The 26,706-nt window shown below is 43.6% G+C and overlaps 1 protein-coding gene across 1 annotated transcript; it reads right to left on the bottom strand.

The window, feature by feature from the left end:
• Positions 1 to 3,323: 3,323 nt before the first annotated feature.
• UPK1A (uroplakin 1A) lies at positions 3,324 to 26,018 on the bottom strand. Its single transcript, XM_036929075.2, has 8 exons — positions 25,165 to 26,018; positions 10,659 to 10,743; positions 9,078 to 9,278; positions 6,723 to 6,797; positions 6,511 to 6,618; positions 5,122 to 5,301; positions 3,919 to 4,002; positions 3,324 to 3,838 (listed from the first exon to the last, which is right to left on the bottom strand). Exons 2-8 carry the CDS (start codon positions 10,737 to 10,739, stop codon positions 3,794 to 3,796), a joined length of 774 nt encoding a protein of 257 aa, XP_036784970.2. The 5' UTR covers positions 10,740 to 10,743; positions 25,165 to 26,018; the 3' UTR covers positions 3,324 to 3,793.
• Between the last annotated feature and the right edge of the window lie 688 nt (positions 26,019 to 26,706).

The following is a 26,706-nucleotide window of genomic DNA, read 5'->3' as shown; positions in this document are numbered from 1 at the left end:
GTATTTTTGCATTTGATTCTGATTACACCGGATCAAGAAAATTCCTGATTCATAATAAAAAAGTCTACTTGTTCCTGAGCTCTTAGGATATATTGGGCCCTATGCCATGAAGTAGGGGCAGTTAGAACCCCCCATCTCATAGAGGGGCACACTAAGGCTCAGAGTGTGTTGGGGCTGGTAAGAATCCGGTTCTGCTGCGCTGCCTCTCTCAGAGAATCTGAGTCATAGACCTCATCTCTGTGAACTTGCTCATGAGGACATACTGAATTTAAAGGTAGAGTAGGCAGGAATCCCCCCTTTCCTTGACAAGTTTACAAGGCAGTTAAAATATGTACCCACGTTGGGGGCAGAATTCTCATTCTGGGGCCAGCAGAAAAGCCAGTTAGACTGGTTTACCTGGAGGGGCTCTTGTGTGTTACAATTTGGTACATATTACATTTACATGGTGTTTTAAAAATTCTGGCTTGAGAGGCGAAGCTGTATACTGTTTAGCATTTTACAAACCACTTCCCTTGTTTTGTTTTTGAAAAAATAATAGATCTTTATAAAATAAAGATATATATGGTGTGAAAATTCCTCCTCCTCTCAGCCCTTCATCCCACTCTCCTTCGTGGGAAATATGTATGTGTTTACACATATATTATTAAAAAATTAAATCACACAATAGTGTCCTGCTCCTTGCCTTGTTCACTTAACAACAGATTATGATGATCTCTGACACATCTATACTTTGGAATATTGCAACAATTAAAAAAAAGGTGAATTCATAAATACTATTATGGGAAGATGACGATAATACCTCATTAAGTGAAGGAAGCAAGCTTCAAAGCAATATTTAAAGCATGATTCCAGCAAATGTGTGTTTGCTCATGTAAGTATATAGAGATGTGACAATATAAACTTTTGAAAAGCTGAAAAGGAGATTTATCGTGTGTTAATAGCAGTTATCTATGGGGTTGGACCAGATTATGGGCAGGGGGCAGTTACTGGAGAGTGAAACATGGGTTTCTTCTGTTTCTATGTTTGTAAGTGGAAGGGTTACAAATTACTTTTGCTTTTTTAAGAGAAATTTTCCCATTTGAAAAACATTGACTCATTTCTTTAAAAAGAAAAGACCGGGGAGAATATATTTGTAAATGACATATCCGACCAGGGGTTAACATCCAAAATATATAAAGAACTCACACACCTCAACAACCAAAAAGCAAATAACTTGATTAAAAAATGGGTGGAGGATATGAACAGACAATTCTCCAAAGAAGAAATTCAGATGGCCAACAGGCACATGAAAAGATGCTCCACATCACTAATTATCAGGGAAATGCAAATAAAATCCACAATGAGATATTACCTCACACCAGGTAGTATGGCCAGTATCAAAAAGACTAAGAAAAATGAATGCTGGCGAGGATGCAGAGAAAGGGGAACCCTCTTACACTGCTGGTGGGAATGTAAGCTAGTTCAACCATTGTGGAAAGCAATATGGAGGTTCCTCAAAAAACTAAAAATAGAAATACCATTTGACCTGGGAATTCCACTCCTAGGAACTTACCCAAAGAATATAATTTCTCAGATTCAAAAAGATATATGCACCCCTATGTTTATTGCAGCCCTATTTACAATAGCCAAAATATGGAAACAACCTAAGTGTACATCAGTAGATGAATGGATAAAGAAAAGGTGGTACATATATACAATGGAATACTATTCAGCCATAAGAAAGAAACAAATCCTACCATTTGCAACAACATGGATGGAGCTAGAGGGTATTATGCTCAGTGAAATAAGCCAGGCGGAGAAAGACAAGTACCGAATGATTTCACTCATCTGTGGAGTGTAAGAACAAAGCAAAACTGAAGGAACAAAACAGCAGTAGGCTCACAGACCCCAAGAAGGGACTATCAGTTACCAAAGGGGAGGGGTGGGGAAGGGCGGGTGGGGAGGGAGGGAGAAGGGGATTGAGGGGTATTATGATTAGTACACGTGGTGTTGGGTGTCACGGGGAAGACAGTGTAGCACAGAGAAGGCAAATAGTGACTCTGTGGCATCTTACTACACTGATGGACAGTGACTGCACTGGGGTGTGGGTGGGGACACGATAATATGGGTGAATGTAATAACCACATTGTTTTTTCATGTAAAACCTTCATAAGAGTGTATATCAATAATACCTTAATAAAAAAAAGAAAGAAAAGACCAATCAACATGTGCTTCTACAGGAATAAAGTACTGTATGTGGTTTGCAGGTTTTTCTACTCTGCATTTCTTGGAGGTTTTTCCATGTTAAAACATTATTTTTTACTAGTGTATGGTAGTCCAGCATGTAGCTAAGTGTGTAGCTAATTTAATCAGTTCCCTACTGACATTCATTCATGTTACTGTGATGAACATCCTTATATATGCTTTCCAACTATTCAGACCATTATGACGTGTTTTCTATCAGCTCACATAGATCTACCTTTTAACAGCCACAGAAAATTCCAGTCCAGGGATATAATATGAGCTTTACATCCCATTCCCTGCTGATGATGTTAGGTCATTTCCCATTTTTCACCCCAATAAAAATAATGACCTCTTTGACCATTATGTATTTTTGAAAGTGTATTTTAAAGAGCTGACATCTGAATTTAGCACTTGTAGATCATCTGCAGACCAATGGAGCACAATAGGACCCTGAGAAACTTCATCTGATGGGGAAGGAAGCCAGGCCCTCCTGGCAGGGGCCTAATTGCTGTAAAGTAGACAGAGGTTGGGCCTGCTTCAGGGAGGACAAAAGAGCGATGTGAGATTCTTAGTGTTTGCCATCATCGTGCACTCATTAGAGAACTTGCTGGAAGGCACAGCCCCTAGGAGGGGGATGTCTGTCACCTGCACTGGCCCAACAGTGTTGTACTCTCAGTTCCCTTGGATAAACCACCCACCTTCCCAGCACTACCACTGGTTGCATCCTTAGCAGGAACATTCACTCAGGTGGCCTCCTTTCACCCATAATGAATGGGCCTAGACCCTAAACCAAAACAGTGAGATTGAATCCCTGACCTTGGCCAGAGCTGTTGGGAGAGAGGCCCTTCTTGCTGCCGCATTGCTTAGCTAAAATGATGTAAGTCTGGTGTTGCCAGAGAAATCCTGTCTGAGAGGGAAGCAGGCTTTCTGGAAACCTACAGCCCCTGGCTTCAGACATGCCTGAAGTCAGTCCTATGGATTCAGTTACATGACCCACTAAATTCTGTGTCATGTTTCAGTCAGTGCCATCTAGGTTTCTTCCACTTGGATTGGAAGAGTTCTTGTGTTATTCACCTCTGCCCCAGAAAAAAACAGATTAATTCATTCAACCAGGATTTATTGAATTTCCACACTCAGCCCTGTGCTGGATGATGCTCGGGACAATAAAGTGGCCAGGACAGAACTCGTCCCTCCCCGCACAGCAATCCCAGTCTATCAGAGCTTAAACAACCGCAAACTATTCAGCAATAACAGCAACACCTGCCCTGAGGGAGCTCAGGCAGCTACAATAAAGGCATTGGTGGTTGGGGTGGCGGGGTCAGGGAGGGGTCCCTTGAGGACAGGACTTTGATTTGATGCTGAAAGATGGGCCAGGAATCAGCCAAGTGAAATGAGGCCAAGGGCTAAGGGTCCATGCACACCTGTCCAGGAGGTTTAGGGCACCCCCAAGTCCCAGCAGGGCTCAGAATGGGGAAGGAGGGAGGGAGGTGGCCGTCCAGGCCTCAGCCAGAGGAAAGCAGGAGCAGGGGGAGGAGGCTGAAGTTTGCACGTGGCCTTCCCTTCTGGTTTCTCACAACGTGGTGTAGAAATACATGGCAATCAGCATCACAGGGAGCTGGACGGGCAGGAGGTCAGGTGAGAGTGCCCCGGCCCCACACCCACACCCCACCCGCCCACAGGCTCCCCGCCTCTCACCGTCCACATGAGGATGGCAAACCCAAACCACGAGATGCCCCACGTGTAGCTGTCGATGGCGTGGCCAATGTGCTCAAAGCAGCCCTGGGCAGGGGGAGATGGAGGTCTGAGAAGATGTCTGGGGGGCTGGCCGCTGAGGGGAGAGACCCTGTGCACCCTGGGAAAGTCACTTCCTTCCTCAGGCCTTGGCCTCCCCACCTGTGCAGCGGGATTGCGGCGGTGGTCTTGGGGAGCGGGGATGCCGTGTTGCGCCAGCCTTGCACTAGGTGGGTGCCGCCCCGATGGTGGCTGTGATCGCCTGGGGGCACTTTTGTTTAGAGCTGGTTTCCCATGGGGCTCACAACTTCAAAGGATTTGAAATACACCTTTAGGATTAGTCCAAATCCGATGCCTCCTCATGTAGAGATGAGACCGAGAGCACCCCACGAGTCCCGATCATGGAGACTCCTTCCCCCACTTGGAGGCAGCTGAGAACAAAGGTTCAAGGCCTGCGTCCTGCAGTCAGGCAGGGCTGAACTGGCCCATGAGCCATTTGTTGACTGTGGGGCTGAGGTATGATTCTGACCCTCTGAGCCTCAGTTTTCCCATCTGTGAAGTAGTGATCTTGACAGCACTGCCCTCTAAAAGCAGACAGGGAGACCACTGGGACTGATTCTCCTCTCAGTCTCACTTCCTCTGATTTCTCTCGGCCTCTGCACTCACCTTGCAATAGTTAAAGCACCTGGTTGGGGCCTGACTACCTGGAATCAAATCCTGGCTCCATCCCTCTCTAGCAAGTGAACTCTTGGTTCATCATCATAAAATGGGTTAATTATACTCTTTACCTCATGAGGCTGTGGTGTGACTGAAGCAAGATAAAAACTTAAAGCACTTAGAAGAATGCCAGGCACAAAGCAAAGGCTCCATAAATGTTGGTTGTTACTGGTGTTGTGCTGTTTCTATGACTACTGCTCTCTGTCCCTGACAGCCTGAGGGAAGTTGCAGGAGTCAGGTCTGCACCAAACCCGGTGCGCATCCCCCTGACTTGAGAGGGAGGGATGGACAGATGGAGGGAGAGTTGAGAAAACCAGAGAGAGGTGGGATAAAGAGGAAAAGGAAAAAAAAGGGAGGAGGAGGAACTGACAGACAGAGGGACGGAGGAAGAGAGAGCAGAACCAGAGAGGGCCAGACAGACACACTGAGCGTCAGCGAGGAGGGACACACCTTGGTGAACAGGTAATCCATGTGGCCCAGGCGGCAGCCTTCCTCATTGAGGGGGATGAAGTTGCCAGTTCGCCGACAGCACAGTGGGGGCCAGGGAAACACCACCTCCGGCGTGGCGGTCCGGAAGATGGACGTGAAGTTCACCCAGTCCATGGGACCAGATGTGCCGCAGCACTCTTGCTAGAGAGGAGGGCAGGGGTCAGCGGAGGAGAGCCAGCGGCCAGAGGTCGTACAGTGAGGACGGGCAAGGCTGGCAGGGCCGCAGCTGGGCCCCTGCTCCCTGCGCCCCAGGCCCCACCATTGGGGGCGGGCAGTGTCTGGGTGTGTAAGCACTTTGTCCCAGCACCAAGGCTCATGGGGGATTTGGGTCCAACCCACACTCATGATCTATTTTTAAATTCTTTTCATTTAGCTGTTGACAAAACATGAGATAAAAGTCAGGTTTCTGGCTTCTCCTGGCCTCTGTGGGTGTTTAATTTGTGGCGCCTGAATTATGAAAATACAGGCTCCTTCAAACGTGGGTTCCATTCCTAGCTAACTATATAATTTGGGCCAAATTGCGACCTCAGTTTCCCTTGGTCCTCAGTATTCTCCTCTTGTGCTGCCATATCACATTGGGCTTAATTAGAATGCAGCTTCTGGAAGCTGGTGGCCTGGGTCTGAGTCCCTCTGGATCTATGACTTACCAGCTGTGTGGCCTTGTGCAAGCCAGTCAACCTCTTGCCTTGGTTTTCTCATTGTTAAAAAGCTCTCTTATGGGCAGTTGTGAGGATTAAATCAGCTTGAAAAGTGCTTGAAATGATGCTAAACAAAGTTAGTGCCCACTTTGGTTGTTTAAGTGCTCACTGTTTATTGTTATTATTATTAAGAAAGCATGTGTTGGTGTGTGGGGATCATGGGGAAGACAGTGTAGCACAGAGGGGACAAGTGGTGACTCTGTGGCATCTTACCACACTGAGGGACGGTGACTGCCATGGGGTGGAGGGGACTCAGTAATATGGGTGAATGTAGTGATGACATTGTTTCTCATATGAAAATTTCATACTAATATATATCAATGATACCTTAATAAAAAAGAAAAGAAAGTCGACTTTCAAACAAGGAAAAAAAAAAAGAGGAAGAAAGCATGTATGATGGTTAAGAGCAGGGGCTCTAGATCTCGGCCACCTTGTTTGGATCCCAGCTCTGCCACTTACACAAGGTCATGGGCAAGGGACCTTCCCTTTTTGGGGCCTGTTTACACAACTGGAAAATGACCATGAGCAGAGCCCCAGCCTCACAGGAACCATGTGAGTGGATATCACCTGCCAGCGGGCATAAGGGGAGCCCTAGCTACATCTGTGGGCAGAGCCCCAGGCCCTCCAGCCCTCTCCACCCTCCCTCGTCCACCTCAATCATGATGCGGTCCCAGAGGCGGGTCAGTTCCTGACCCTGGTCCGTGTTTGCACTGTAGAAGGTCAGCATCTGCTTGGTGATTAGGGATGGGTTGGACACCATCTGTGGAGGGTCAGGAAGAACAGGGTCCAGTGGGGCTGGGTGGGGAGAGAGGCCGACCACCCCCACAGAAGTTGTGTCCCTCCCCTGGCCTCTTCCCAGCTTACATAGTCCCGGTGGGTGTAGGACGTGATGCAGGAGGCACACTCAAAGATGTAGACCGTAAGCATGAGCACCAGGTACTGGGGAGAGATGGGGAGAGGGACAGAGGGACAGCACAGTCAGGGCAAGGCTTGTGATGTCACACCCCCTCAAGAGATGGATCAATGCATAGAACTGTAATTTAAAGGAAAAAATGTAGGACAACGTGAATGGCAGCATCTCCATGGTGGGTATACAGCTATTTGCAGTTCAAGTCTTTCACCTTTTCTGTATGTTTGATATTTTTTATAGTAAGATGTTAGGGGAAAATGAAAAAAGAAAATATGTAAAGTATTTCCTGAATGGCTTAGATGCAACTTAATTAATGTCTACTATCAAAAGAAAAAAAATAGACATTCTCAAGACAACCAGGGATGTTTGAACACAGACCAGATATTGGAAAATAGATAGGGAGGAACTAGGGTGAAATTTTGTGGGTCTGTAAATTTCTTGTGCAAAAAAACAGAAAAGCTCTTCGGTGTTTGATGAAAATTATTTTTCTGTCCTCACTGTCTCACCTGAATCCTCAGCTATCCTCACCTCTCACATTCAGCCCCCAAGCAGAGTGTGGAAATCCCAAAGTCGTTGCTGAGACATGAGATGAGGCGGCACAGCGCGCCCGGCCGCCTTAAAGCAATGTTCTTATCACTGGGAGAAATGTGCACTCAAGCATCTACAGGTGAACGACCTGATGTCTGGAATGTGCTTTGAATACCCCTGGGAAGAAAAATGTGGGCAGGCAGAGGGGGTGGAGTGGCGGAGAAGGTTGGCCAAAGGTTGCTGTGGTTGAAACCAGGTGATAGTACACATGGTTTGTCATACCATTCATTCTACTCTATGTTTGAAATGTCCCATAATAATTTTAAAAAATCCTGTGTCTTAGTTCATGACAAACTAATAGGGAAGACAGACACAAACTTTTGTTGTTGTTGTTAACTATTTGGGTGAACTTTTAGGGCCTTGGTTAAATTGTTATGCCAGAGAATTAAATGCAGGAAAGCAAGACAAAAAGAAGGAAAGAAAAGGAAAAGAGCCTTTCTATGGCCCTGTCTTAACTCCAGGTAAAGCCGGAAGTCCTTACCATGGCCCAAAGAGCCACCTTCCCCTTCTCCCCTCATCCTCCATGCCCACTCTCATTTCTCCCTCATTTCTGCTCACTCGCCTCCAACCCCCACTTGGCCCAGCCACACTGGACACCTGGTCCCCTCTGGCTTGAGAGCCTTTGCTCTTGCTGTTCCCTTCTGCTGGAAGCTCTTCCTGCAGGTACACACACGCTCACCCCCTCACCACCTGCACGCCTTTGCTTTCTCTGGCTGTGAGGCTTCCCCTCCCCCAGCTCCAGAGGCTCTTTCCCTGGTTACCATTCCCCCAGCGGAGCATCCCCTACCCAGGGCAAGGGCTTTTATGCTTTGCTCACTAGATAGCCCCAGGGCCTAGCATAGGGTTTGCTACATGGTAATTGCTCAATAAATGATTGTTGATTGAATAAATAGCTGCTCCTGGGAATCTAAAAGGCCCTCATCTGTAGAGGAAGCACAGCGTTGTCAGTGGGGCTGGTATGGAAACCCTGCTCTCCTTGTCACCTGGGCTCTTGGCCTCTTTGAACCTCAGTTTCCTTATCTGGTAAGTGGGTAAAGAAGTGCTAACTTCTAATGCATAGAGGGCTTTGGGAGCATTGAGGGAGGTCATTTTCTAACAGCTTAGGCTAGCGGCATGCATAGGAGAGGCCCTAGGGGGCTGCGGGATACTATTGTCTCAATTATTGTTGGTGGCAGGTTAAGAGCAGGGGTTCAAGTGCTGAACTGCTCACGTTCAAATTCTGGCTGTCACTTGCTGTGCGGCCCTGAATAAGTGACTTCACTTCTCTGAGCCTCAGTTTCAACTCTGTCAAATGGGCTCACCATGACGATGACAGTGGTGGTGGTGGTGGTGGTTTCTCATGGTGGGTTGTGAGGAGTAAATAAACTAATCTACATAAAGCATTTAGGATGTAGTGAGTGGCATCACACTTAAATGGCAGCTGTGCTATTATTATTACTGTCACTGTTATCGACAGAGCCTACCAGCACATGCTGAAGACCAGCCAGTGGAGGTTCAGATCCCAGTCCTGCTACTCAAGAGCCATCCTGCTGGGCAGGGCTTCCTTCCCTTCCTCCTCCCCTGTGCCCCAGTTTTCTTTGTAGGATGAGGCAATAGCCTAGCCTAGGTTATTGGGTTACAGGATGATGAAATGAAATGACTGCGGTGATGGTTGTTATGGCGACTGTGTGATGATGATCTTCGTACCCGCCCGTCCCCACCCCCTGCCCCTGGGGCCTCACCGTGAGGGTCATGGACCGGTGGCGGCAGAGCGCGGCACCCACACCAAGGCTGGCCACCACGAAGAAGGAGAAGCCGCAGAAGATGGCAATCCAGGCACCAGCGAAGACGTCGTCCTTGCCTGAGACGCCCATCAGTGGGTACACGCGGTACTGGTCGGCTGTCACCCATACCGTCTCAGCAAACAGGGCCAGGCCTGACAGCTGGCCAGGTGGCCGGGCAGAAAGGCCTGCTCAGGGGGGCAGCCCTGGCTGCATGAGTTGCCATGAGCAAGTTCCTTCCCCAGTCTGAGCCTTCGCTGCCCTTTTGGCAAAGTGGGCACATAATAAGAGTGGCAAAGACATCCATGAGCATTATGAGGCTGGGCAGAGGCCAGGAGGGAAGGGAGGCCAGCCAGACTCCTGCCCCCCACCCACACCTCAGCCTCCCGTTGCTTCAAGGATGCAAGGAAACGCCACATGCAAAGGGGGAGCACTCAGCCAGCGCGCCCCCCAAGCAGCGGTGTTACTCCCTGGGCAGGGATCTGGCTGCAGGCAGGACGATTACAAACGCGTCAACACTTCGTTCAGCAATTCCACTTGCAAAAATCAATCCTACACGCAGGAAAATCACAAACCCACGAGGTAACTCCCCGCAGCACCACAGTGGAAAAGGGCAGGGGGGCTCTCTGAGGACTCATGCGGTGCGGCCTACAGACTGTGCGAGCAGGAAAGAAGTGGGAGGCATGGGGCAGGATGCGGAATGAGCTGCATTTGTACAGGTAAGGGGAGAAAATAGGTAAACATGTTCCCCTTTGCTTGTATTCGCTTAAAGAAATGGGAGAATGAAAAATCTCTTACTTACGGGGTGAGGGATGGGGATCAAAGAGAGAGAAAGACTTCTCAGGGGCTACCTTGGCCACAATCAAACCACCCCTCACTGAGTGCTCACTGTGTATGCCAGGCACCGGCCCTGTAACTGCTGTGTGATACTCATCCTTGTTAGCAATGGCTGTGTGCTGCTGGGCTTATGGCCAATACGAATAGTAACCACATGGGCCAAATTCTGCTCTAAGTGCATTAATCCAGGGAGGTCACGTCACTGGCCACAGGTCCCATGATAGAAAGTGGCAGTGCTGGGATTTGAACCCAGGCCCTTTGGCTCCAGGGCCATGTACAGGTATCACATATTTTTAAAAAAACATTAAATAGTAATTAAGAGACACTGTTATTATTCATTACTTTGAGCCTCCTGTGCACCAACCAGGCACTTCATGTCCATAATCATGTTAATGGTGATACCTAGTATTTGGCAGTCACCTTTTCTAAGCTGAGGGCCATACATGGATTAATCCACACAACAATCCCCACAATGAGCATGTGGCCTATACATGGGGAAAGAGGCACAAAGGAGTAAAGTCACTTGCTCAAGGTCACACAGCTGGGAGAGGCAGCACTAGGATTCGAATCCAGGCTGCTCTGACTTGAGAGCCTGCAGCACTGGCCATCCAGGGAGTCCTGGGCCCTCAGCACCCACCCCCAGGCCCAGGTCATCCCTTCCTCCCCACCCACCCAGTCGGCCCCCAGCACTGGGATATGTCTCACCAGAATAATGACGTTGCCTACGACCAGCAGTCCCACCACCACTGAAGACCCCTTCTCTGCCTCTGCTGCTGCAGAAGCCATAGTCCTGCCAGGGACACATGAGCAGGGGTGAGGCCAGGCAGAGGCCAGGAGGTGAGTGAGAGCCCAGCCAGACCCCCAACTCCTACTGTATACCCCAGCTGCTCCCAGCTCACTTGGGGACCTGGCTGGTTCTGAATGTGCCCAGCGACCCCTCCTCGGTGGGAGCCCATTTTACAGAAGAGGAAACTGGCTCAGACAGGGCAGTCACTGCAGCACTTGGCACTGGATCTCCCTGCCCCTCGGACCTCCCCAGCTCCTCCCGCCCATCCAGGTCCCCAACTCACCTTCTCTGCCCAAGGCCTCTGGCCAGCCCCTCCCACAAAAGCTCCCTTTATATGCCCAGGTCCCTCCTTGGGCCAGTCTCCCAGGAAGTGGGGAGGGGACAAGAGGTCAAGCAGGCAGACTGACATGGAGAGCAGCTTTATGAGCACCCCACAACCCAGGTGATTTATAGACCTGAAATTCCAGATCGGGCTCATGTCTGACCAATGGGCAGTGTGATGTGCCCTCTGGTTCCCAGGCTGCTGGGGTTGGGAGGGCGAGGGAACCACCTGAAGTCTCTCCCTAGGACGTGGGCTTTCCTGGGAGCAGGAGAGAGACCCAAGCCAGATGGCATGTACATCCTAAACCCCAGAACTGCCTCCTCTGCTGGAAGCTCCACTTCTCCGAGGCTGGGAGCCTAGGCAGAGGCCCAGGCAGGAACCCTGGAGGGAGAGGACAGGGCTGGACCAAGGCGAGGAGGTGGAGAGGAGCTGGGGGGCAGCTCAGAAGGCTGATTGTATCAGCAGGCATGAGATGGGTGTGTAAGGGGAGTTCCAGCTGAGTGTACAACGAGGGGGAAGAGAAGTGTGCTAGAAAAGGGGCGGGCCACACTGGATAGGCTTGGTGGGAGAAAGGTACCCGCCCGCCCCCACCCGCAAGGACAAAGCAGCATCCCGGGTGGGGAGCCCTGGGTGGAAATGTCCTCAGGCTGAGAAAGATGTGATTTCATAGCCCGGTTCTGCCTCCTCTGGGCCTCAGGACTTGGGGTGTGCATGTGACCTTTTGCAGACTGGGTATCATCAAACCACTTTCCTAGGCGGCAGTGGGAACCGAGTGCGGGGATGTCTGCAGAGGTCGTCTTCCCCCGCTCCAGCGCCTAAGTGCCGCAAGTGGCCTTGTCTCGCCCGCAGCGCTCTGAGAGGCCCACGGGTCTGCCTATGTCGCCCCCTAGGGGCACGAGGCTGATTCTGCATGAGAACATGGTGCCTCGGGGCCCGCGGCCATGCCCCAGAACATCTTAACCCCGAGGACCAGAGCATTTATTGCGTTTTCTCTCTGAGCTGTAGGTCCTCCAGTGCATGCGAAATGGACAAATGGAACTTAAAATCCCAATGTCCAGGCACTGGCTTGGCAATAAGATATACGGATGTTTTCCAATTAAAATGGATAACTTGGTCTTTAGTCAGTCCGTTTAACATTTAAAGTTTTTCTCTGTTGATTTCCACTTATATTAAAGACTGATGAGAGAGTTTAAATAAAACGTACGCTGTCAAGTACATTTTATAAGTTTTAGCTAAAACTTGCAAAATAATAGGTCTGTGCTGATAACAGGAAATATTTTTATTTTTAAACAGTTGGTGACTATTAGTAGTTGGAAGTTATATAAAAGGTCTAGTAAAAGCAAAAAGTTATCATCCATGGGGCATTAATATGTCACCAGCATAAAAGGGATCCATTTTGTTTTGAAACATGAAGCTGTGTACTTTGAATTTTCAAACTGGAATTTTCTCTCTTACTGTTATATAAGCCAGTCTTTAAACAACAAAATTTGAAGTGCTAATTACTTCCTTTAAAAAACCACAATGCCAAGATCTTCTAAGGATGGCATGTGCCTACCCTATGATCCAGCCATTTGTCGCTGGGAATTCCCCCGACTTCTGTCCACTGAATGCTGTGAAATGTATTCATAAAAGCCCCAGACTGGGAACCACCCAAATGCCCCTTGATAGTAGAATGGTACGCCCATTACAGTACATGCCCACAGTGGATACTATTCAGCAGTACAAGGCAACAGACAACTGACACACGCAACTACGGGAATGGATCTCAAAAGCATTATGTTAAATGAAAAAGGCCACAGCTATGTGATTCTAGATATGAAATTCTAGAACAGGCAGAGCCAGTCTAGGGTGATAAATTCAGAGGAGTGGTTACCCTTGTGGGCACTGTGACTGGAGGGGTGTTCAGATTATGAACATTCATCAAGAAGTACACATAATAAGTGCACTCTTCTGTACATATATATATATAATTACAATGCCTTCTAAAGAGAATAAATCCTTTCAAAGAAACATGTGCAGTGTGTTGAAATGGTTGAAGTCGTTGAAGCGGGCACACAAGATTTCAGGCTATGGACATGAAATGATATCAAACTCCTATGAGGCGAAAACGATCCACTTCTAATCCTGTTGGTGCCATGCAGAAAGTCTCCGTAGTTTGTTGCTACTGGGTGTTAAACACCCCTCCAAACTTGCTTACAGCAGGCCTCAACAGGCCTCAGTGTCTGACCAGAATTTAGCAGCATTTTCATTATAGTTATTTTTAATACAGGATGTTTTGTTTTCTGTGGTCAGTAGTGAAAGGGAAGTTTTCTCAAAAATTTTTATCATAAGATATTTCAAGTATACAAGAAAATGTAGAGGCTAATGTAACACCTATATTCTTACCACTCAGCACTGTGAAGCCTAAGGATTTTTCTTAGGGGCAGATTTTTTAAAGGAGCATTCATAGCAGATGGCACTTGAAGCCACCTGACCTCATCCCAAAGATAACTTCACTACTGAATTTGGGACTCATCCTCTTCCTCACCTCTTCCCCTGCTTTCTTTTTCAGATTTCAGGTGTCATGGGTTGAGCTAATCCCACACCCTCAGTTTAGAGTTTATTATTATTCCCCATAAGACACCTCTTGTTTTAAATGTATTTCCTCAGCTCCCCACATCCCAGTCTCCTTCAGTGCCCTCTACTGGCCAACATTCTAATATGTGTGTATTTATATTTTTCATTGGTTGTGTTCTTATAAAATAGGTGCCTTTGTTTCCTTGGTTTATTTTCTAATTTACATACCCATGAATGTGTTAAATAAGCTTATCATGTTCATTTCCTTGATTAGGACTGTGATTTTAAGATCCATCCACGTTACTCTGGGCACATTGTGTCCACGGCTTCTGAGGGTTGCTTGGGACATCGCTGGCCTGCATCCTGCAACCCACTCTCTCTTCCCCAGGGGAGGGCACTACTACCACTATAAATAATGCTGTGGTGAGCGCCCTCATGCGTGGCCCCTCGGCGCTTGTCTCTTTCGTAGGGAGTAGAATTGCTGGGTCATGGACCTGTATGTGTCAGGTTGCTTTCCACAATGGTTGTCCCTTCCCTTCACACTCCAACCAAGAGTTCATGAGGGTTCTTGCATTCTCTCATCACCACCCACCCTTGGCATCACCCAGCTTTCTAGTTTTTAATGGGATAATTCAGTGTAAAGGGACACCAGCCATTATTGCAATTCTCACTTCTATTATCAATGATTTTGAGAATCATTTCAAATATTTGTTAACCTTTTGGGTTTTCATTCCAATTCATGCTTTCATATTTTTACCGTATATGTATATATTCATCAACAGTGTATAGAATAGTTTTGGCAAGCTTTATGTAAGTTGTGTCTTATGGTACATATCCTCATGCAATTGATTTTTTGCACTTCAAACTATGCATTTGAGTTTTATTCATCATAGATGTGGCTCTAGCTCATTCATTTTTTGCAAAAACTCTTCATAGGTTAAAGTTTCCATATGAATTCACTTTGGCAAACATTGTATAGAAAAATGTCATCAGTGGCAGCACAGAGTTGTGCAGACTTAGCAACATGTTGAAACCTGAAGTTCGGGTACTAGGGTAATAAGTAAATGCAGAAATCTCAGGGGCTCCTTTGGGTCAGCTGAGCAATGGAGGGCCTGAATTCATGGGTAGAGGTGAGAGAGCTATAGATCATGCCCAAGAAAGGGAGGCTTCAGAGCTGGGTGGGACCAGTGTGCATTGTGGGATATAAGGAGAGGAGGAAAGGGAGGGGAAAGAGAGAAGTCAGGTGGTGTGAGGACGCAGAGCAAGGAGGAAAGTGCTCAGGTGGGGCAGCCAAAAGGTCTTATTTTTTTCTCAGATTTATCAAGCACCAATATATGATCAGGCCTGAATTAAGCATTAAGGGCACTGTGCAAATATGTGTCCAGCCTCGTCATGCAGCACCATGTGAGGAACACAGCAGTTTTCAAGAAGCTCTGTTCCTGCCCTTGAAGGGTCAAAGGAGTATGGGGGAGACAGACATTCACCAGAGTGTGACAGCTCAGCATGGTCATGAAGATGCTAAAGTGATAAGACATCGAGAGAGGAAGCACAGGCCAAAGTGATCAAGGCCAAAATGGGGAACACAAAGGTGAATGTGAGCCCAGAAGAGGTGATTCACCAGCCTGGGGCCTAGAGGATGGCTTCCTAAAGGAACTGATGTTGCAGGAGGCGAATGAGGCCAGCAGACAGAAGGCAGGAATGAACATCCTGACAGAGGAATGTGGTATATCCCTACAATGGAATATTATTCAGCCTTAGAAAAGAAGGAAATCCTGCAATATGCAATAACATAGATGAAGCTTGAGGACATTATGCCTCAAGTGAAATAAGCCTCAGGATGACAAATAGTGCATAATTCCACTTATATGAGCTATCTAGAACAGTCAAACTCACTAAAGCAGAGAGTAGAATGGTGACTGCTGGGGCTGGGGGAAGGAGGAAATGGGGAATTGCTAATCAACAGGTATAAAGTTTCAGCTATGCAAGATGAATAAGTTCTTGACATCTGCTGTACATTTTGCCTGTAGTGAACAATAATACAGTATTGTACACTAAAATTCTGTTAAGAGAGTAGATCCCATGTTAAGGGTTCTTACTGCAATTAAACAACTGTGAGAAGGAATACTTCCTTGGTGCATTCACAGCCTAGGAAGGAGACACTGTGTTGAGAGTGACTGTGGAGAGCATTTCCAACATGCTGGGCACTGTGCCAAGCAGTTAGAATGTAGCACATCATTTACTCTCGTTTAATCTATACAACAGCCCTGTGAGGAAGGTGTCATTAACTTCATTTTACAGATGAGGAAACTGAGACACAGAGAGGTCATACAACTCCTAAGTGATGGAGCCTGAATTTGAACCCAGGCAGTTTGGCTTCAGTGCTTATCCCCTTAACCACTAAACTGTACTGTTTTCTGTGTGTATATTGCCTTTGCTGGAATATTTTCCTCTTAGGAAAAAAGCCCAGAAGAATATATTCATGTATTGTACAATTTGAAAAGCTTGAGAGTATCAGACTGAACAAGTATGATCTCCAAGTACTGTTGTTAATGGAATAAAGTAAGATTCAGTACATCAGGAACAGCAGGCTGTGGTGGGTAGACAGGTAGAAAGAAGGGTCTGTTTGCAGATGTATAAAATATCTTTGGAAGGACACACAGAAAACCAGTAATGTTATATAAAAAAACCACCCCTTATAGCTAGAGGAGAAGATGGGGAAGAGACTTTTTTTTTTGTACCTTTGAAAATGTTGAGAGAGTGATGTTACCAAATGGTGAAATTTTTACCATCTTCCCCCCAAAGAACATTGATTTTGAAAATCACCCATGGATGAGAGTGCTTTTGTGGAAATCTGGTAGTCCAGAGCAAAAACCCCCCAATATTGGTCACATTGAAGAATGTTGAGAAGTTCTGCACAGGTTGGGGGCAGGGAACAGCTGGGAGAACGGCAGCTAGGGTCCTGGAAAGCATCAAAGGGACTTGGAGCCGACTAACTGCATTGCAGACATCAGGAAGACTGCCCATAAACCACTGGGGATGCCTTGCTTGTGGACTTCCCCACTGGCCCACAGGCATCCCCAGTGCCCCACAGACCTCATCCCCATGCCCAACCCCAAAGGCTGTGAGAGTGAGCCTTTGAAGATGGCTGGTAAGTACATGCAGATAATCAGCTGACTCAGTGGATTGGGAGAAAGCACACAAACCTGAGCAATCAGCACAGCCCTAGGGAATGAAAACAGGAGGCTGTCAGTACTCAGTCTGGCTTTGCAGGATAGAGAGGAGGTAAACAATCTTAAGAAGTCCCTCCAAGAGGAAACAATCAGCAGGGAGCAATGTGTCCATAGAAAAAGTCTGAGAAAGCCTCAGAATGCCTGACAAGACTGGTGGAAGGTATTCCTTGCCTGAAGCCAGCCAGTAAGACTGGAGGAGGTGACTGCTTCTAATGTGAAGGCAGCAATGCAAGACTTTGAGAAACATGAAAAATCAAGGAAACATAACACCACCAAAGGACACAATAATTTTCCAGTAACCAATACCCCCAAAAACGGGGTCTGAAATTTGCCTGATAAAAAATTCAATATAGTTGTTAAAGGAAGCTAAGTGAGCTACAAGAAAACACAGAAAGACAATTCAATAAAATTGGGGAAAACATGCAAACAAAACTTGAAGTTTAACAGAGAGATGGAAGTCTTAAAAAAAGTACCCCCAAAAATTCTGAAGCTGAAGAATACAAAAAATGAAATGAAAAATGCAACAGAGAGCATCAACAATAAGCTCGATCAAGCAGAAAAAAGTGAGTGAATAAAAATGAGTGAAAAAGTCCTATGTAAACTATAGGATACCATTAGATAAACAAACCAGGCAGTATTGGGGTACCAGGAGAAGAGAGGGAGAAAGCTTACTTATAGAAATAAATGTAAGCTTACTTTAAAAAATAGCTTTACATGACTATTATATCTATATACTTTATGTAAGCCTCATGGTAACCACACAGCAAAAATTTACAGTAGATACACAAAAGATAAAAGGAATCAAAGCACAGCAACACAGAAAACAATTAAAGAAATAATGGCTAAGAACTCCAAATCTGGGGTGATTTTGACATCCAAGTTTATGAAACTCATGAGCAACCAAAAAATTTCAACTCAAAAAGGTCTTTTCCAAGTTACATTTTAATAAAACTATCTAACATCAAAGACAAGAGAGAATTTTGAAAGCAGTATGAAAAAAAATCCTCACAAGGGAACTCCCATAAAATTATAAGGGAATTTCTCAGCAGAGCCTTTAGAGGAGAATGGGATGATAAACTCAAGGTACTCAGAGAAAAAAAACCTGTCAACAAGAATACTTTCCCCAGCAAAGTTGTCCTTCAGAAATGAAGGAGATAAGACTTTCCAGACAAACAAAACTGAGGGAGTTTATCCCCACCAGAACTGCCTTACAAGAAATGCTGAAATGAGTTCTTCATGCTGACATGAAAGAATGCGAATTAGTAACATGAAAACTTATGAAAATATAAAACACACTGGTAAAGGTAAGTATATAGTCAAATTCAGAATATTCCAATACTGTAAATGGTGATGTGTTAATTACATAACTATAGTATCATGGCTAAAGCACAAAAGTATTAAAAATGACTCTAGCTACAATAATTTGTTAATGTACACATAATACAAAAATATTTAAATTGTGACATCAAAAACATAAAAGGGAGTTGATAAAAGGGTAGAGTTCTTATACATGATCAAAGTTATCAGCTTAACATGACTATTGTATAGATATAGATATTGTATAAGATATTTTATATAAGCCTCATGGTAACCACACAGCAAAAAGTTATAGTACATATATATAAAACATAAAAGGAATAAAAACACACCCGCACAGAAAATGATCAATTCATAAAGCAAGGCAGCAAGAGAGAAAGAAAGGAACAAGGGAACTAAACAATTAGTAAGATGGCATTAGTGAGTCCTTACCTATCAATAGTCACTTCAAGTGTAAATGTATTCAATTATCCAATCAAAAACCATAAAGTGGCTGAATGGATAATAAACCAAGATCCAACTATATGCTACCTACAAGAGACTCAGTTCAGCTTAAAGGAAATACAAAGGCTAAAAGTAAAGGGATGGAAAAAGATATTCCATGCAAATGGAAACCCAAAAAGAGCAGGGTATAAGCAATACTTTTATCAGACAAAATAGGCATTAAGTCAAAAACAGTACAAAAGGCAAAGCATTACATATTAATATTCATGAAACAACCAATGGGTCAGTGAAGAAATCAAAAGGAAAAAAATCTTGAGACCTATGAAAATGGAAACACAACATACCAAAATGGACGGGATACAGCAAACGCAGTTCAAAGAGGGAAGTATATAGGGAGATAAATGCCTACATTAAGAAAAAAAGACTTCAAATAAACAACCACACTGTACACATCAAAGACTGGGCAAAAAAAGAAAAAACTAAGCCCAAAATTAGTAGAAATAAGAAAGACCTGAGCAGAAATAAATGAGAGACCAGAAAATCAATAGAAAAGATCAATGAAACTAAGAGCTATTTTCTTAAAAGGTAAACAAAATTGCAAACATTTAGCTAGACTAAGAAAAAAAGAGATCACTCAAATAAATAAAATCAGAGATGAAAGAGGAAACATCACAACTGGTAACACAAAGGATCACAAGAGAATACTATGAATAACTGTTTGCTGACAAATTGGACAACCTAGAAGAAATGTATAAATTCTTGGATCAGATTGAATAATGAAGAAATAGAAAGTCTGAATGGACCAATTACAAATAAGGAGATTAAGTCAGTAATCAAAAAATTCCCAAAAAAGAAAATAAAAATCAGAAGGTTTCACTGGTAAGTTCTACCAAACATGTAAAGAATTAATACCCCCATCTTTCTCAAACTCTTCTAAAAATTTTAAAAGGAAGGAACACTGTCTAACCCATTTTGCTATGACAGCATTACCCTGATACCAAAGCAAGATAAGGATGCTAAAAGAAAAAGAAAGTACAGGTCAATATTCTTGATGAATATAAGCACAAAAATTCTCAACATAATATTAGCAAACTGAATTCAGCAGTACATTAAAAGGATGATATACCATGACCACGTGGGATTTATCCCTGCGGTGCAAGTATGAGTCAACATAAGTAAATAATAAATGTGATACACCACAGCAACAAAGTAAAAGCTAACAATCATACGATCATCCCAACAGATGCAGAAGAAGCATTTGACAAAACTCAATATCCTTTCATGATAAAAACTCTTAACAAACTGGGTATAGAAGGAACATACCTCAACATAATAAAGGCCATATTTGACAAGCCTACAGCTCATATCATATTCAATACTAAAAAAGCTGAAAGCTTTTCCCCTAAGATCAGGGAACTGACAAGAGATCCCACTCTCAACATTCCTATCAGCATAGTACTGGAAACCCTAACCAAAGCAATTAGACAAGAAAAAGAAATAAAAGGCATCCAACCAGAAAAGAAGTAATTAGTATCTTTTTGCAGATGACATGATCTTATATACATATAGAAAATCCTAAAGACTCCACAAACAATTGTTAGGAATAATCAACAAATTCAGTAATGTTGTAGGATGCAAATCAATATAAAAATTGTATTTGTTGCATTCCTACATACTGTTGGAGGAAGTAATAAAAAGGATGTGACTTCCAGATGACCCCTGAGATGGACATAGACCTGTCCTTGGAATGTATGCTCTGCCTACTATTCCCACAGTGAAAGCTATTCAAAGGACATGGTCCTGAGAGAATAGGTGTTGTTGAGACCATCTGGATGGTATACACGACTGAATCCAGTAAAGGCCTCTATGCAAACTTTAAGATTCTGGGGGACAGGTACAGAAATCTACTCAGAAATATACTTATTATCCAAGACAAGCCTCATAAGTAAGTTCCCTTGCTTATTAAACCTGCCACCTACCAATCTGCCACCTACCTCTTTTTTTGGTTTTTCCTTGCCCTCTGTATACAGTGGCTAATTTGTGAACCAACAATTAGTGAGCTAGACAGAAGACCATAGAAATGGGTCTTGGAAGAGGTATCCACAGAGAAAATCCCGAGTTGGCCATCAAAATCTACATGAGCAGACGTGGCTTATATGATAGATGTTTGTGGAGCACCATGCAAATACATGGATGCTCAAAAAATGCTGGCTGCCTTAATGCACTTATTTGAGGAACTTCACATAGAGCACTGTGGCAAAGAACAAAAGTTAAAGGCTGCTACAGTGGGCTGGCCTCTACTGTTGGCAGTTTAGTTGGCCACTGAGGCCCAATTAGAGACTGAAGCTCAAATTAGAAAGCTGGAAGAAGAGCTGAAAGTTAGAAAGGTCATGTGGCTTGTGACAAAGCCTGATTAGGATGATAAGTTGTAAAATCCCTGCAAAAGTGAAGAAAACAAAGAGGAGATGTTGTAGGGATTGACAATGAAATGGACAGAGTGCCCCAGGTCTTCCTGCCCCTAAAGGAAAAACTTAAACAGTAACAACCTTAGACTTCCGGTAATAGAGCAATATATCCCAAAACTCCTAGGAGAAAACTTGCATTCTTTCTTTGTCCCTTGACATTATGAATCTTATCATGTCTCTGAAATGCAAACAAAGATTTTTCAAGATTGCCTGAGGAAAAAAAAGATGGGGGAAGGCTTTTTAAAAATATGGTTCATCACAGAAGTTCCTTTGCCCAAAATCTAGTCCATAGCCTCCATAAGATTACTTGTCAATGGCAAACACAAAGTTTACAACTCTTCCCCACAAATATTAGTAAAAATCTTTAGCCATGTGAATGGGTAACCTTAACTTGTTCTGTCTTCCAGAGACACATTTGAATTCAAATGTTTTGCAAACTAATGAGAATTATATTATTATAATGCTGGCTAAAGTTATTATTATAATTTCTGGCTAAAGTTTAAAGCTATGGGGTCTCTGTGTCTTCCTGTATGTGCTATTGTTTACCTCTGGAAGGACTGACAAAATTAACTTGTAAAAGATCTCTATTTGATTGGCCTAAAGAAAAATAAGTTTTAATATCAATAGTGTACTTCTGTAAAACCGAAAAGGACAGTTTTCTTGGATTATTGATCTGTTCTTGATGGGGTTATGAAAGGTTTTTTACCTTTTAAGTAATTTGCCTAGAAAGTAAAGATTCTATGTTTTATCAAAATAATTTCCTGTGCTTCATGTAGTCTTTGTCAGGTCTTTACTTAAGAAAACTGAGTCTTCTCTACTAAGAGCTAAGTTTTTTTATAACGATATAATTTTTTGTATTTGCCTCTGAAGTCTTTGTCACCTTGATTAAATAACTAAATATTGTTTCAGAGTGACTTCTGATCCTATTTAATTAAGTGTTTTAAAACTTTTTGGCATTTTTAACAAACTTCCCAAAAATCAAATCCTAAAATGAATTCTGGTTGATCATGACCTAACTTTTGGATTTTTTTAGCATCCTTGGAACATCTCAAAAGATCTTTTTTTCCTCCCTACAAAAGAGAGATATTAAATTATTTTGGCCTATTAGGTATGTTTAATTATATGGGAAATATTGTCAAATAAGAAATGCTAAACTTTCTGTAGGGCATATTTATATGAAATTCCTAGAATCTGGTTTTTCCTGGTATAATGTTATCAGTCATAATTTTAAAATGTATGTTGCAGAAATAACCAAATTGCCTTATCAATTGCCTAATAATGAACTTTTATCATATCTTTAGCCATGGCCATTTTAGAGTCTTTTGTCATTTATAGACAGTTACTGTTTTACTCTGATGCTTTTGTAAAAGTGTTCCTGCAAAAGTGCTTCATATTCAAGGAGATTCATGGAAGACTGGCAAGTACAGGTTTCTGATAACTGAGATAAATTTTCCTTCACAGAGGATGTACAGTAGTAGACCTTTCAAGTGCTTCCCCAAGGTTACATGCACAGCCCCACAATGTTATGGAATGGCAGCCTGAAACCCCTGTCTCCTTCCCTACATCTATAAATTGGCCCATTACAATGATGATATAACATTAACGTGAAGATTTGCCTCTGTTGCAGGACACTGCATATTTTGCTGGAACATCTGTGAGGGAGAGGATAAGCAATGAAACTTCAAGGCTCAGGCACCACTATAAAGTTTTGGGGAGTCATTTGGTCAGGTAATATATGGGTTGTCCCACAAGCTGTGACTAATAAGATGCAAGCCTATCCAACCCTGAGAACATGAAAGAGATGCAAGTCTTTGTAGGGACTCGGGGGTTTTTGGAGGACTTTTATTCCTAACCTGGCACAGAGCCTCTGTCCATTATATCACCTGGTAAAGAGAGGGCATATGTTGGACTGGGGATCAGAGCAGCAAGCTGCCTTTGATAAGCAAAAATAAAACAGATTAAAGCTCTGGGCATCACCCATGTAGGGCTGTCATTTAAATTAGGTGTGTCTATGACTCCAGAAGTTTTGTACTGGGCACTGTCACAGAAACAACAGAAGGAAGAAGTACCCCTAGAGTTTTGTCCCAGCTCTGGAAGGGGGCAAACAATATACTCCCACAGAGCAATAGCTCCTAGAAAAATACACAGCTTTCTTCCAGGTAGAGCTTCTCATGAAGGAATAGCATCTCATGGTAAGAACTTCCCTTCCTATAAAAGGATGAGTTGAAAATATGTTCCATCAACCCACCTCTGCATGACTCAAACTCCCACACTGATTAAGAGGCATGAATATCTGCAGCAGAGGAGCACCCTGTCAAACAGTTCACTGTCTCAGAAATGTGGTGTTACTAGACCCTGTAGAGTATGCAGATCTCCCAAATGTCCCCACCCCCATTCCTGTGGTGGCCCCTGAGGTCCACAAAGAGGGAGTGGGGGAAATTCCCACTGATGCCAGTATACAAATGCCTGGAAACAGGAACAAACCTCCACAGTCAGTGAGCTGAACTCAGGTTTAGCTGGTGATCATTCATGGACCCTGGCTGTTAACCCTTTGGGCTAACAGTTTGGCTGTTCTAAAGGGATTAGCCCTATTGCTTGGAAAATTGGAAGCTGAGGGGTTGATGGTCATGAATAAGCCCATTTGGGGACAGGATATGTGGAAAAACATTTGAGTTCACCTGCAAGAACCTGAGGCAGTCCTCACTGTTTCCCACATTCCAGCTCATAGGGTACTGACACCACCTGGCAATTAGGAAGCAGATGCCCTAGCTTGGGTATGAACCCTAGCAATTGACTCTTCAGTATATACAGCAGATTGGATACAAAGAAAGAGAAGCCAACATAGCACCTGAGTGGAATGGCATATTCCAAGGATGCCAGATTGCCCTTGAAATATTGTTGCTTCTTGGTTAATGCAGTAACAGCATGTCCGGTGTGTTCTAAATAATGCCTAAGGGAACTGCCACAGGAGTCTGAGGCCCTCTACCAGGGTACCCAGCAAGTTGGTAAAAGATTGACATATTGCTTATATTGGCCCCCTTCCTCTGACTGAGGTTTCTAAATAAGGTCTGGTTTGATTTGAAAAGATATATGCACTCCTCTGTTTATTGCAGCGTTACTTACAATCCCCAAAATATGGAAGCAACCTAAATGTCCACTGACAGATGAATGGATAAAAAATATGTCATACATATATACAGTGGAATATTACTCAGCCACGAGGAAGAATGAAATCTTGCCATTTGTGACCACATGGATGGATCTAGAAGGTATTATGTTAAGTGAAATAAGTCAGAGAAAGACAAATACAAAATGATTTTACATATATGTGGATTCTAAAAGACAAAATAAATAAACAAACAAAACAGAAATAGACTCATAGACACAAGGAATAGACTGGTGGTTGCCATGGGAGAAGATAGGTAAAATAGGTGAGTGGGAAAAATTAGTGAGAATGTTTGATATCTTGGTCTGGGCAATGGCTACATGAGTGTATACACATGTCAAAATTCATCAAGCTATACACTGATTTGTGCATTTTATTGTATGAACCTTAATATTAAATAAATAAATGAATAAGGAAGCAAGTACTGGTTTGGGTGGACACTGCATCTGGCCTAACCCAAGCTTTGCCCTGTCACAGTGCAAACAAGGCTGCCACCACTGAGGGTAAGAGGAACTGAATACTATGTACAGATAATACCTGTTGAATAGACAATGATTGGGCGTCACATTTCAAAGGTCATGCTATGTAAGGCTGGGAAAAAGAACATGACATTGAGTGGAAGTTCCATTTCCTCTATAACCTGCAAACAGCACAGTGAATGGAAAGGAATAATGGAATATTAAAACAACAGATTAAATCACAACAGGTAAAACCACCTTGGCTGGGTGGAGTAAAGTACTGTCCCAGGCTTTAATAATTTGAATGATTAACCAACAGAGCCTATTTCCCTATATGTCAGACTGGGGACCCCTGTGGAGACACCCAATGCCATAAAGGTATGGAAGTCTTAGGAAACAGCCATTGCTCTGGTTCTCACCATGGATCAATGAGCTATGCTGCTGAGAACACCAAGCACCATCATACCTGGGAGAGGCATTATCTACTGGAATTTGCAATGGGACATCTTTCCAGGATGGGTGTTATTTCAGGGGAACTACTCAGTCTCCACTGGGATCCTGTTGTCCTGCTGCAAGCTGGACCTGTTAAAATGTACTATACCTGGAATGGAACACACACCACTGAGAGGAGATAATCAAAAGAACATGACTGCTTGTTGATCCTGGGGCTGGACATGGATAACTGGAGGCTCCCCTCCCTCTCCCGTCCTTTGGAATGTACATTCTGCCAACTGTTTCCACAGTGGGAACTGTTCCAAGGACATAGCCTTGAGAGGGTAGAGCGTTGTTGAGACCATTTGGATGGTAAATGTGACTGAACCCACTTAAGACTTCTATATAAACCTTAAGATCTGGGAGGGAGGCTGCAAAAATCTATTCATCTTGGAGCTACCCAAGACAAGCCTTGAGTAAGTTCCCTTGCTTATTTATTTTATTACTTTTGCCTGGACATTGGTATCTTTTATTATTATTATTATATATTTTTAATAGGGTATCATTGATATTCACTCTTATAAAGGTTTCACATGAAAAACATTGTGGTTACTACACTTACCCACATTATCAAGTCTCCCCCACTCCCCATTGCAGTCACTGTCCATCAGTGTAGTAAGATGTCACAGAGTCACTACTTGTCTTCTCTGAGCTACACTGTCTTCCTAGTGACCCCACACACACCATGTGTGCCAATCATAATGCCCCTCAATCCCCTTCCCTTTGGTAACTGATAGTCCTTTCTTGGAGTCTGTGAGTCTGCTGCTGTTCTGTTCCTTCAGTTTTGCTTTGTTGTTATACTCCACAGATGAGTGAAATCATTTGGTACTTGAATTTCTCCTGTTTACAATAATAACATCAAAGGAATAAAATACTTAGGAATAAATTTAACCAAGGATCTGTACACTGAAAACCATAAGACACTGATGAAAAAAACTGAAGGAGGCACAAATAAATGAAAAGATAATCTGTGCTCATAGGTAGGAAGAATTAATATTGTTAAAATATCCACACTATTGAAAGCCATCTATAGATTTAATGCAATCCCTATCAAAATTCCAATGGTATTTTTCACAAAAATAGAGAAAACAATCTTAAAATTTGCATAGAACCACAAAAGACCCAGAACAGCCAAAGCAATACTGAGAAAGAAGAATAAAGTTGGAGGCATCACACTTCCTGATTTCAAACTATATTACAAAGCTATAGTAATCAAGAGTATGGTATTTACATAAAAACAGATGCATAGATCAATGGGAGAGAACAGAGAGCCCAGAAATAAACCCATGCACATACTGTCAATTAATTTGCAACAAAGGAGTCAAGAATTTATAATGGAGAAAGGATAGTCTCTTCAATAAATGGTGCTAGGAAAACTGGACAGTCACAAGCAAAAGAATGAAACTGGACCACCATCTTATACCATGCACAAAAATCAACTCAAATGGATTAAAGACTTGAACAAGAGACTTGAAAGAATAAAACTCATGGAAGGAAAACAGGGGGTAAGCTCCTT

Source organism: Manis pentadactyla, chromosome 15 (assembly GCF_030020395.1).
Source record: "Manis pentadactyla isolate mManPen7 chromosome 15, mManPen7.hap1, whole genome shotgun sequence".
Lineage (NCBI taxonomy): Eukaryota > Metazoa > Chordata > Mammalia > Pholidota > Manidae > Manis > Manis pentadactyla.
The sequence above is the reverse complement of the archived record's forward strand: the minus strand, read 5'-3'. Positions and strand labels throughout refer to the sequence as shown.

Bases quoted from the DNA above. Each gene is read 5' to 3' on its own strand.
- UPK1A (XM_036929075.2), bottom strand. From the start codon at position 10,739: ATGGCTTCTGCAGCAGCAGAGGCAGAGAAGGGGTCTTCAGTGGTGGTG. The intron at 6,798-9,077 runs GTGAGGCCCCAG...ATCTCTCCCCAG, and splicing joins ACCGGTCCATGACCCTCACG to TACCTGGTGCTCATGCTTAC. The intron at 3,839-3,918 runs GTGAGAGGCGGG...CTGCCCGTCCAG, and splicing joins TTGCCATCCTCATGTGGACG to CTCCCTGTGATGCTGATTGC.